The 13,609-nt window shown below is 43.5% G+C and overlaps 1 protein-coding gene across 1 annotated transcript; it reads right to left on the reverse strand.

The window, feature by feature from the left end:
* Nucleotides 1-160: 160 nt before the first annotated feature.
* MEST (mesoderm specific transcript) lies at nt 161-13,280 on the reverse strand. Its single transcript, XM_079786092.1, has 12 exons — nt 13,069-13,280; nt 9,792-9,946; nt 8,014-8,093; nt 7,524-7,601; nt 7,268-7,404; nt 7,059-7,117; nt 6,242-6,282; nt 5,633-5,703; nt 5,268-5,369; nt 3,803-3,879; nt 2,481-2,544; nt 161-1,533 (listed from the first exon to the last, which is right to left on the reverse strand). Exons 2-12 carry the CDS (start codon nt 9,943-9,945, stop codon nt 1,416-1,418), a joined length of 981 nt encoding a protein of 326 aa, XP_079642218.1. The 5' UTR covers nt 9,946; nt 13,069-13,280; the 3' UTR covers nt 161-1,415.
* Nucleotides 13,281-13,609: the final 329 nt, after the last annotated feature.

Genomic DNA, 13,609 nt, shown 5'->3' on the forward strand with positions numbered 1-13,609 from the left:
GTGATAGTACAGCTTTGGGTGAACATGTAAAGCAAATACTATCCTATACCCCAGCTGCTCAACTTCATTCTATTCTTTAATGTGATGTGTCTGAAAGCTCCTGGCAATGTTGGAAAACTTTATCCCGGAGGGGTGGTGGGGAGGGGAAGGCAGAGTCCACTTTTGTCAAAATTCATTTTATTAATAGAAAATAAACACTTATTCCACTTTCAATTGTTATACTTGAAGTTGCTAATTTAAAAAAAAAAAAGAATTTAAAATAATCACCTAATCCTACTTTGACTAAAACAATGAAAACTGTGACTTTAAAAAAAGTATTCAGCACCTTTTGCTCACAGGCCTTTTCAGAATTTGTTCTTAAAGTTTCTGGAACTTTCCTGTCTGTAAAGTACAGGAATTGCAGAGCTACATGAGGAAGCCTCTCTGGGACAACCAGTGAGAAGTAAGCACTCGTAACAAAAGGAATCCGTGTGCACTCCGCGTGGGAACTGGGACTGCACAACGCTCCCCTCCCCTCCACGTTAGCTCAGGAGGGATGTGCTTCGAAGCAATGAGGTATGAAGAAGCAGACTGTTATTTGCTGTTAGAATTGGGTCTTTCCAGCTAATAACAGTAAATCTCTGGCATAGATGCTGTTGGTCTTTAATGTCCTGTGACTTTTAGGAAATTTTTTTTTTAAGTTTGGATTTAGCTTAACTTATTCAGAAGTCAAATATGTTTAATAAGGTTCACTACTCTGCCAGAGTGAGTGTCTGCTGGTGTAGTACCCTTCTAAAATAGATATAACACGTGTCAGTAAATCATAGTCTTAAAGTACACTTAGAATACTGCATTATGTAAAGCTGCATTATTTAAAGCAAAATCTATTTTAACAAAACGTCTACAATTAGATGCAGCTGATGAAACTAAGCCAAAGTTATGACAGGGGAGACTCACTCTCCTGAAGCTGCTTAGAAAACAAAAAAGCATGTGCCCTTAAAGCCATTCAAGGAGAGGGAAGCAGCCATCCTCTCCTCATTCTGTTCTACAAGATTCCAATTGGGGCTGGGCCAGAAATTACACTTCTAAGTATTTCAGAAAAGTCCACAGACATGTTAAAAGTCTTATGCAAAAGAATATATGTCTCTCTGCATCCGTGAGTAGTAGTGCTCATCACACTTTCCTAATAATACAAAGGCAAGTCCATACACTTGATCAGATGTCAAAGGAATGGGAGGTGGACTATCAGGTCACCCTTAGTCAGAGCCTCAACTGGCTTTTTCCTATATGCTGTTCACCAATGTGAGTCAGGTGGACCTTTGTGAGAGAAGTGTTTGGTGGCCAGGACCTCTTTGGGGCATTTCTTTCTAAATGGAATACACAACAGATAAGGGAGTGGGGGGGCGGGGTAATACAGGGAAGCTACTCTTTCCAGCTCAGAAGGAGTTGATGAAGCCCATATATGCATTCAAGAAGCCCATGGGATCCTCTAGCTGTGGGTAGTGGCTAATGTGGTCATCCAGAATCGACACTGTGGACCGCGGCAGCGTTTTCCTAGTGGAAGAGAACAGCATGTAGGTGAACTTGAGGCTGGAGGGAGGGGGAGGAGGTAAGCCAGTGGGCAGCCCTAGTAAATGTCCCTGCGGACATACCACACTGGAAGGAACCAACAAAGAGCTTATTCAGCTTCTACTTTGGAATTGTGTCTTAGGCAGGTAAGCTTGCCAATTCCATTTATGACTATATACAGACTAGGTTTTACATGTTCATAAGCCAACAGACAACAACTTAAAAAGAAAACACTTTTGCAATACATGTCAAAGCAGAGTGACTTCGAGCTCCTTAGAGAAGCGTGAGGCATCAAATAAATGGACCACTGTCCAGGTAAGGATAACGAAAGATCTTCCTTAACCGCGAGAGGAGATGAGAGAGGATATTTTGTTGAAAATTAAATGCAAGCTATTTACTACTGGGTTATTTCTACTAGGTCATATGAAGGATGGAACAATCTTATGGAACAAAATCAGTCAAGATTTCATATTCCAACCTTCTGAGGAAGTACCTAGAGAAAATGACCACCAGTGAGGAGGCACTTTTCCTGTGAGCTCCTCTCCATCTCTCCCTGCAGATGCCCAGCTGAAGCTGTTGAGCTGGCTTTGCAATGAGACTACAGCAAACATTTTTTTATCAACTTTACGCACTTCCATTCCTTAGTTCGCATGATAGAATTTTCTTACCTGTACACCAAGGAATATGTAGCATATATACAGTAAAAACAGGCTCGAGAGAGTGTATAACAATTATACATATATACACACACACAGTAAAAACAGGCTGTATAACTCAGGAGAATGTATAACTATTTCCTGACTTTACATTTATGTGAGAATAAGATTCCCCAGCTCATCCTTTATCATACGTCTCCTGGATGATCAGCCACTGAGGCCAGAGTGCTGTCGGGAGGAGGAACTAACAATACGAAGCCCCTGAGGGAGGCTCACCTGTACAGCTCCAAAAACTCCGGATAGGGAGTCACCGGATCGAAAGGCCCGTAGATAAAATGAACTGGGAACGAGAAAAGGAACTAATTACTAACAGCTTGCACATCTATTCTACCCCAGACTAAAATTACCCCTCCAGAACAAATTTTCTTTAAAGAAATTATCCTATATAATAATAGGCTAATATGCAAATTGTCCCCTCGCCGGAGAGTTCGACCGGGAGTTTAACCAGGAGTTTGACCAGGGGGCAGGGCCAGCCCCCTTTCCCCACCCATCTGCCTCCCCTCTGATTGGGGGTGGGGCTGGCCAGCCAACCACCTGTGGCCGAATCCCACCCATGCACAAATTTGTGCATCGGGCCTCTAGTGTTATGATAAAAATCTAGCTGCTTTCAATAAGTAGGTTATAAGAAACTTCTGGGAATAAGCTGACAACTGAGTCCATTTGGGACATTTTCTCTGTACACAGCCAGCCTTCAGCCCCAAGCAGCATTCTCTCTCCCTAACTCCAGGATATTGTCATTCTTAAAGTCTATCTCTTTGCAATAAATGACCCTTGACATTTGAAATCCACCAGTTTTTGAACACTAACTTTTATATGTGAGACACAGCACCGATTTTTTTTCTTTTTAAATGTGTAAGAATTAAGGGACAAGTGAGCAGAAACCACCTATAGGTTCTTGATTAGTAATTTAAACAGCCTTCTGTCCCAGAATTCAGCATTTAATGTGATAGTTTGTTTTCCTGCTGTGCATTGCCAATAACTAACTCCCACTCCAGGCCGTGCTATGGTAGTTAACCTTAGCAATAGTATCTCAGTGCTTTATATACTTCACTCTACAGCACGCCACCGATGCTCCAGATGTTGGAGAGGGTCACCAGATTAAATAAAGCATGACCAGCTGCATTTCAAATAATGATTTTTAAAAATATTTTTTTATTGATTTCAGAAAGGAAGAGAGAGAGCAACATCAATGATGAGACTCATTGATTGGCTGCCTTCTGTACACCCCCTACTGGGGACCGAGCCTGCAATCCAGGCATGTGCCCTGAATGAGAATTGAACCATGACCTCCTGGTTCATAGGTCGACACTCAACCACTGAGCCATACAGGCTGAGCTGTTTGGTTTTTTTTACATATCAGTATGTCCCACATATTGCACAGCACATACTTTTCCTTAAAAAAAAAAAAGTAGTTGTTGTTTACCTGAAATGCAAATTTAGTTTGGTGTCTTTATTTTATTTATATTTGCTAAATCAGGCAATTATTTTAACCCTAGTCCCTCAGTTTTCCTATCAAGATGTAATATAGAAATACTCACTGGGAATAGTTACCGAGGCAAGAGCTCCCACCCAGCGTCTTCTAAACTTCTTCCTCTGATTAATGTACTGTAAGAGACTATAGGACAGGTAAATCAGCAGGAGAACAAGAAACTTTTATGGTTAGAGGGGTGCAAAGGCCTGACATGAGCAACAAGGAACCCCGTATGTGTTTTAATCCAGAAGCAACTTGGCATGCCTGGGATTAGCCGGCTGAATTTACTCATTTCTGTTAACCTCTACGATTAACCTCCGTGTAGCTGCAGCAGTCATCATGCCTACTACCAACGTAAGAATCAATGTTTCTTAGTGTTCGTCAAACAGGAACTGGGATGTAGGAAGGCTAGGAGTTAGCTTGGGTTATGTGTAATGAGAGGTCAGGTTCAGATTGTGCCTCTACCACTAATTAGTTCTGTAACTCAAAGGTCTAACACACATCTTTTGACCCGTTTCCTCCTCTTTAAAAATGAGAACTGAACTACACGATCGCTAAATTGACATCTACTTCTAACGTTCCAAGTGTAGAAGTTCCTAAGCACAAAGTTTCATTCTCTGCATTTCATCTGACCACAGATAAAATGAGAATTTCTCCTACAATGACAAGCTGCCATAGCCACATTGTAGAACTCAAACTCATATATTCTAGATATTCTGCCTGGAAACTCCAGGAATTATTTCTAACAGGTGATAGTTGAGTTTCATAAGTGCTTTTTACATTTTGGAGAAGTGTGTGGAAATTTTAAAAGAGGGTTTTGTTTTGCAATTTTTTTTATAGAGAGAGAGCAACATCAATGATGAGAATCATTGATCGGCTGCCTTCTGTATGCCCCCTGCTTTTGGACCGAGTTGGGGTGGGAGGGAAGAATGGCTCTCTCCCCCTCACAATTCCCAGCAAAGCCATCAGTTAAAGCCGTGGGAGCTACACTGACCTAGCTGGCCAAAGGGCTGGCCTTATCTCGAGTAGTTATGGACACCACCACCTCTAGCCCCTCTGGGAAAGCAGCTTCTGAACCAAGGCGTGGGAAGTCTTGGTACAAGACGGCGAAATCTCCCTCCAGTCCCTGTTGCTACAGAAGGGATATGAAAAAGGAAGAGACTGGTACTCTGAGGAAGGCACTAAATGCCTTTCCTAACTGTGATTAGACATGTTGAAGCATTTAATATTAAAAGGTCCAAAGAAGGATTTGCCCAAGCCAATCAGTAATTACAACTGAATTAGCATGAGAATTTGCAGCTGTTTTTGCAAACTTTGTGTGCCACATTGCTTCACCTCAGGGCTCACTCTCTGCTGGATTTCTTTCCTCAGAGAAAGTACAGAGCATGACTGTTTTTGGTGTACCTCATAAGTCATAACCAACCTTCTTCTGAGACTGTAGAGCCAGCCAAGAATAGAACAAGCAATCCCATATCCCCCCCCCCCAAAAAAAAAATGCCTAGGGGAAACCAAAGCAAAGGGTTATTTCTTACCTGTCGATAACTAAGTTCCCATCATTGTTGCGTATCGCTGCCCACATGTCCCACAGCTCATTCTCTGAGGGTCGGGTGTATGGCCCAAAGACGGGGGCAAGACTGAAAGAGTCAAAAAAAAAAAAAAAAGGCAGAAAGATAAGTGTAAGAAGAATTCAGAATGTCAAATATGATTGGAACCTTGAACGTCATGTAGTCTGACCCTCAACTGACCTTAACTGATTTATGAATTCCATCTACTCCATCCCTTGCAAGTGGCCAACACCTTTGCTTTAAAATATCAAACCATAGGATTTGGCCCAGAATTTTAATGGCAGCAGCTTTGTTCCCAGGCTGCCGTGAATCAGTCTTTGACAATGACTTACCCTCGAGAGAATACAAAGAAGTTCAGCATTCGTGTGAGGATGGGTGACAGCAGGCCTCCATCTTTGAGAATCTGTAAGTAAATAAGTAAAAATCAAGAATCCAGAGAGAACACAACCAGGACAAAGGGTTTTATACTAAGAAAAAAAAAAAAAAAAGACTTTAGCCAAATCTCCTACTGAAAGGCTTGGCCATTGGCTTTTAGTTTTTTGTTTTGCCAACCCACATTCTCTCATGGAAAGCAAACTGTTTCTAATTCCCTTTAAGATTCCATTTCTACACGTCACTAAATCCCCAAGACATTTAACTGATACCTTCAACTTCAGACTGAGGTCCCAATTTGTCAACCAGCATGCTGATGACACAAATCTTTGAGATAGCTGTACTTCTCCAAATACTGTTGATCTCTAATGCTCATATTAAACTAACTTCTAATGTAAACTGATGAGAAGGATTTTATCTGCGGCCTTTTACAACAGAAATGGCCCTTACGAAGGTCCCAGCATTGTTTATGTTAGTATAAATCTTTTTTTAATTTCTTTATTGATTAAGGTATTACATATGTTAGTATAAATCTTAAGAGCTACGATCTAGTCAGTGGAGGAGCCAACCTGTTGGAGGAGGAGAGGGTGGTGAGTCTCGGGAAATATACCTGAAGGAAAAGAAGAGACTTATGTTAGTCGTTTTCCAGCAACTTCAAGGCAAACATAGGTCCCTTATTGGAGACTACCCTACTCACTGTCACCTTTGGGGCCTTTAATGCTACAAAACTAATTATAAATAAATTAGTATTGTCATCTAATTCCTTCCCCATGGAATTCTAGGTTTAACAGGTCAAACAAATTATATCCCGCTGGGATTACTCTCGGATTGTAAAGGTGGGGTATGGGGAAAATGATGTACACGGTCATCCATACTGCTGATGACGAGGCTCTGACTTGTGTTTCTTTCCATGCCTCAGAACAGTGTTGTTAATGACTGGGGCAGAAAAAGAAATCAGGGATTTTTCAGGAGGTGTAGGTCCTTAAAAAAAAAACAAAAAAAAACACATCTAGGCCCTGGCGGAATAGCTCAGTTGGTTAGAACGTCATCTCCGTATGCCATTGGGTCACATACAAGAATCAACCAATGAATGATGTTTCTGTCAAATCAGGTTTTTTTTAAAAGCACATATTTACAACACAGCTTTTTATTAACTGAATATCACTATAATTAATTTCCTTTGTACTCCTATTATATATTTTTTTTAAGCATTATTTTGAGAAAGGGTCATTATAGCTCATCAGACCACCAAAAGTGATTTATGGCGTAAAGATCCCCTAGTTAAACTGTCTGTGTGCAATCATACCATCAGAGTACCACTTAGGTGTCACTGATATCTAAGTGTGGCCCTCGTCACCTACCACCCACCACCGCCAAGGCAATTACCTCCATTCGACAGACAGAGACTCTTTATGGTAAGCCGACCAGAGCGATTCTGCTTGAACCTGGAAACAGGAGGCAAATGCATCGGAGTGAGTGGGCTTGCACCAATGCAGCGGCTGAAGACAAACTTCCAAAAGGCAGAAGTGCTGGAAAGACCCCAGGAGCAATGTACTTTTCCCAGCATCTTAAATGAGTGAAACCGCTCCACTCACCTATAGAGAAGCTCCTGAGCCACGATGTCTCCATAATCGTGAGACAGAAGGTTGACCCTGCGGTTCTGAAGCCCCAGATGCTGCAAAAGCGCCTCCACGATGCTGGCCTGCTCGAAGATGGAGTAGTGGTGTGGTCTCTAGGGGAAGGAAGCCAGACACACGGGATGCAGTCAGGAGTGCAGATCTGTCTGCGGCCTGACCCCTCCATCTCACCCACCCCTGTCCCTCAACACGGTCCCATCCAGAAGCTGCTTACCGGTTTGTCACTAAAGCCAAAGCCTAGGAAATCGAGGGCAATCACTCGGTGAAACCTCAGTGTGAGACCTTCCCAAATCTAAAAAAAAAAAAGAAAGGGGTGATTAGCTCTCTCTGATGCTGCCCCTCCCCTCCAACCTACAGCAGCATAAGGGTTTCCTCCCTTTCTCAGCTTAACAAACAGACTTCAATGAAGGGAAAATCCACATGAAACCACCACAGGCCTGCAGATGATCCTCTTGCAAAGTGCTTTATTCCTAATAATCAATCTCTATTGAGGGAGGAACTCGAGCATTTTTAACTTGGCGATGAGCCTTCCTGACAGCCAAACAGTTTTTTTACTCCCTTACAGTAAATGAAAAACAATTCTACCTTTAATCCTATTTTATTAAGCAATTCAAATATGTAAGAGCCTTTCAGTGCTGATAACAAAATCCTTGATTTTGGACTTTCAAAGACATAGTAGGACCTAGAAAGTCTGATTTCCTTACCTTGTACCAATCATAGCTGGATGTTGGGAAGCCATGTAAAAGCACGACTATCTCTGGACTTCCAACCACACCCACAGAGTCTGGGAAGAATGAGAGAGATCGGTCAGGCCAACTCCCTATAAAAATAACCTCGAAGATAATAAAATCTACATAATGTGATATAAAGGACAAGAAATCCCGCCCACGTTCATTAATATTAAAAATAGATTTCTTTTTAAAATGCAAGCTTATCCCTTTAGGTAAAATTAGGCATTTGATTTTTCTAAATCTGTATATTAAAAAAATATAAATAGGACACTTTATATGAAAATACTTAAAGGAAGTCTGCCTAATTTCACCCATTTTTCTTAAGTATTTCTCCCATTATTGTGTGTTATTAATATGTAAATTGCTTTTCACATTAAAAAGTAAACTTTCACAGTTAAGCATATATGATCACAATATATAAACTACAAATTCTTTGTACCCTATCATTAATGACCTCACAAAATTCTCTAAAATATAGCAACTCTTCCTCAACCTTGTGAGTACCTTAGTTTATATTGTTTGTCCCGCACTTTTATTTCCCAAAGAGGATATAAATATCAAACCCAATATCAAAAGCATCATGCTCAAACTACTGTAAAATTTTAACTATAAAATAGGATTAGCCAATATAAATAGGAACATTTCTTAGTAAACATCTTTTAAATTAGCCAAACATTTAAATAGTATTATTTAAATGTTTAACATTTATCAGCAATAATAATGTTATTGCTGATAACATTAGATTAAATCTGATATATTCATATACTGCCAATGGCATGAGAATTTGAAAATAAGGTTTGCAAAATAATTTAGAAGCAATTTAAAATTTTATATTTTATCCTATACATCTTATTCTTTAAATCCATGCAAATAAAATCATTCTATTTACAAGTAGTATAGTATGAAAATATAAGGAAAAAATAAACACATATATAAAGATTTCCCTTCGACGTTAACTAAAACACTGAAAAATTGGAAACCACCTAAATGACCAATATAAAGAAAATTATATACTTACTTAATTGAAGATAGCAAATGAGAGGAGGTCAGGAGCAATAATGAAAAACGGTTTATGACAAACATTTTTCGTTATTGCTCTTGACCCCCGCCCAAAAGAAATCTTTTCCAATTTTGTTTCTCGGGTTCTTTACCTATAAAATGAGGTTAATGGCACCTATCTCCAATTACTGTTATAGAGATTAAATGAATTAATAAATACTGAAAATATAATTCAATGCCTAGCATATGGTAATTACTTGATAAGTAGCAGTCATAACAATAATTATCACTAGCACATTAATTTATACAAAGGTATAAGACTTAAATCATAGTTAGTTATGCATATAACAATCTTGATAGAAAACAAAATGAAATCAGGAATTGGGGGTGGGGGAGAAACAATCAATGGTAGCTTTATCTATGAATACTGTTTATATTTCCCGACACTAGGGGCGCTCCAGAGGAAAAAACCTATCAATTCAAATTGGCTATGAAAAATTACAGTAAAAGGTCAGTTCTACAGAGATTGAAATCTCAATTTTACCACCCGCGCCCTCCCAGCAGTTTTCTTGGCATTTCCCGTTTCCCTGCTATCAAGGGGTTTCGTCCACTCCTTCAAGCACACTTCCTGGAAAAACGGGGCTTTCCCCTCCATCACTGAGGGCCAGTAGAGACCAGCTGACACAAAACAAGTACCTAAGTGGGACCTTGGGGGGCCTCTATGCACAGGAGCCCAACAGTCCTGTTCTTACCTTGGTAGAAGATGCGCAGTCCCTTGTAGGTGAAAAATTTGCCCGACAACTTCCATGAGTGAAGAGCAGGGGAAAACTTGGGGGGCGGGATGTATAGATAGGCCGCAAGCAGGGGTATTGCCAGAAGCCCCACCTGCACCCACCACTCCCTCATCCTGTGGGGAAATCAGAGACCGGGGTGAGCAGTCAGGTGACGCTGTACACACGTCCACAAGCCCGAACAGGTAAGGCGGGGTGAAACTGCTGTGCCACGCGGTGACTTTCTTGCCCTCCTATGAACCATGGCGGAAAATTTTCCAAGAGGAGCGTAGGTGCACCTCTGCCTGCTATGGCAATCACCATATTTGCTCACCATTCTGATTTCCAGGAGGAAAAATATATTATTTTAATATGTAACTGTCCTCCTCTTCTCCCCATTGTAATCACTCAGCCCCTCCCTGTGCTGTTCTCAAGACCCACTGGAGAGGTTTTATGTAAAATAAAAGGAAGCGTTCTAAGTACAATGGTGCACCCTTTCACTGGCTTTTCCTGAGGGGGGGGGGAATAATTTCCCTCACATGTAGTCAAAAGCTCTACCCCCACCATATATATTTCTAACCAATGTTTTAAAATATATATGTATAGTAACAGTGCATGTCCTTCAGCAGAAAGTTGCTCTTGATATGTTAGTATTTGACCCCAGTGCAACCGTTTAGTACTACTATCTGTGTTTGTGTGGAGAAACTGCATGGGGTAAAGAGGCGGTGAAGTAAGATGGGTGCACTGCATATTCCAACATAAGCAGCTTTGTCGTGACCCCAAATATCTAATCTCTTGAGAGGTGAGGGCAGCAGATTACATTTCTGCTTTTCTTGAGGAAGCTCCCATTTATTGAATTTCTTAGGACTCCCCTTTTCCCTCCTCCTCCCCCCCCAAAAAAAAAGGCGGACTCATACCCAACATCTGGGAATTGATTTTGTCATTGAAAGGAGCATGGTTTGCACACCCAACCTTCCCAAGCCCAGGACTTCAAAGGTCAACTTGTCCATAACAACAATGAGTGCTGAACAGGAGTTAGAAACAGTTTCCCCTGTTTCTATCTTATCAGGGAAAGAATTATCAGCAGAATGGAAGTCCTCTCAAAATAGCCAGAATGGAAATACCTTCTAAAACTAAAAAAATAAAATAATCCAGAGCTATAAATAAGAGAAATTAATTGACAAAGCTCAGGTGGAAATGGCTTTGTGTCTGTACATACGCCCTTTCACCATATTACAGGTAATCTGGCCACATCGCTACGCATCACAAAATATATTTTAACTCTAAAATAAATAAGTCCGTGATTCCACGGTGGTGAAAACAAACAAAAAAAATCTTGTAGGTATCATTACGGCAATCCCCCCCCCCCACCCCAAAGTACCTGTCCCTGAAAAAATCCAGGCAATGATTTGGTTCTACCTTTCAAAGTAACATTAGAAACAATTTTTTTAAATGCCTGGGACGTGACGATTGCATCTCAGTTTTCACCTCACAATAGTAGTAGGGTGCATCCCAGTATCTCTTTGAAAGATGAGATGACAAAAAGCATTAGGTTTAGATGGTCCTTTCCTCAGAGCTATCTGTACTACACTCCAGCTCATCCATTTTTCAGGGGCGCATTTCATCACGCCTCATCCCCAGCTTCTCTCCTTCATTCAGGTCCCAGCAGCCGGATATCTGCAATGACTCAGCAGAGAGCCAGGGAGGGGTTACCGGAGGAGCAGGCAGAAGGAGCACCCCCACCCAGTGCGGGGGGGGGGGGGGGGGAGACGACTACACACTCTGCTCCTGAACACCCCCCCCCCCCCCCGCGCACACACACACACACACACACACACACACACACATTTCCTTCTCCTTTCCTCCAAGAAAGCCAAGAAGCTACCTCTTGGGAAGTCGTTTTCTGTCGTCATCACCTCAGTGAAAATGCCCCTAATGACGTTGTAGGATTTTTAGTAGGGAAGCAACCTCGCAGTCAGTCAGCAAAATGGATTAAACCTTTTTAACCAAAATCGCCATTATTTTACGAGCCACAAGTCAAGAGAATAAATTTGGCAAACCACAGCACAAACCTTCTGGAAATTAATCAACCTTTCCCAGCCTTGATTTCTTCGTCTTGTAAATAGGAAAAACACGTTTACCACCACCAAACCCCACCTTGGCACATCGCGGGAGGCTAGGGACTACTTTGCAACCCAATGCAAACAATCCCTGTGCAGCACGATGATTTGGCCGCATCGCCGTTCTCCCTTAGCTTCTCGTTCCTGAAATCTCAAAGATACTTGCGCTCGGAGATAACAAACTCGGGCACGTCCCAGCCACCCTCTGCGGCAACTAACGTCTCGGCGACACCAGGCACTTGAAATGGTAAACTGCGCCACGGCAGTGCCGGGGTCCGGCAATTATAAACCGCGCCAGGATGCTACCTGCTGCTAAGACCCTACACCGCGCCAAGGTAAAGCCCGGATCTAGAAATCCTATTGCGCCACAACAATACCTGGGTTTTGAACGCCTAGCCGCACCGCGGCAACAGCAGAGTCTTGAAATTCTAAACCACGCCAACGAGATGCTGGGTTCTAAAAACCCTCAACTGCGTCGGGATGATATCCGGCGTTAAAATCTTAAATCGCACCAGGATGAAACCTGGTCTGGAATTCCGAATCAAGGAGTCTTCAAAATCCTAAATCGCGCCAGGGCGACGGAGGGGTCTAAAAATCCGAAAACGCGCCAGGATGACGCCGAGCCTAGAAATCCTAAATCGCGCCAGAGCGACGGCGGGATCTGAACATCTTAAACTGCACCAGGGCGACTGCGGGGTCTAGAAATCCTAAACCGCGCAAGGGCGACGGCGGGGTCTAAAAATCCTAAATTGCGCAGGAGCGATGACCGGATCTAAAAATCCTAAAACGCACCAGGGCGACGCCGTGTCTAGAAATCCTAAATCGCGCCAATGCAATGTGGGTAATCTTAAAAATTCCTAAATCGCGCCAGGGCGATGCCCGAGGTCCAAAAATCTTATTAAATCGCGCCAGGGTTCTAGAAATCCTAAATCGGGACGATCCCAAGTTCTGTGCGCGTAAGAGACATCCCCTCCCAAGTAGATAGAGCAGGAGGGTCCCCCACCCAGCCTCCCATGGGGTTTTCCCTCCACTGCGGGAATAGCGGGCCGGCCGCCCCGGCTCCGAAACAGAGTCCCTGCCCGTTAGCCAGCACCCCAGTGCCGATCCCAACCACACCCCCTCGCCGGCCGCGCACCCACCTGGGGAGGCGATCTCGGCGCGCCAAGCCAGCGTCTTATCCCATGCCGCACGGCACCCCGAGCCGGAGCACGGGTGCCGAAGCCCGCGAGGGCGGCGCCGACCGCGGCAAGCAGCGAACCGCCAGCCGGGCGCGCTGCGGCAAGGCGCGAGGTGCGACTGCCGCAGAGGAGGCGCCGGGATGCGCTGGTTGCCGCGGCGGCGCGGAGCCAGTGGGCGCCGACTTTTAGAGCCCACCCACGCCCCGCCCCGGGCCGCCCACCGCGCCGCAGTGCCCCGCCCACCGCAGCCGCCGCAGGGACGCGCGTCACCTTCCCAGAAGCTCCTCTAGGGGGCACCTTCAGTGTGTTGGCCCCCACCAGCACCTCGCTGCTTCCAGACAGGCCCCCCGCTCCCCCCCCCCCCCCCAACCCTGGGCTCCAGGTTCTGCAACAGAAGTCCTCCTCTGGCGAGTTAATGCTGCAGGAAAAGATCCCTGAAATCCTAACCTTCCCCTTTGACCACCCAATGGGCGCCCCAACCCCAGAGATGGCTGATCGACCA

Source organism: Cnephaeus nilssonii (assembly GCF_951640355.1).
Source record: "Cnephaeus nilssonii genome assembly, chromosome: 12".
Classification (NCBI taxonomy): domain Eukaryota; kingdom Metazoa; phylum Chordata; class Mammalia; order Chiroptera; family Vespertilionidae; genus Cnephaeus; species Cnephaeus nilssonii.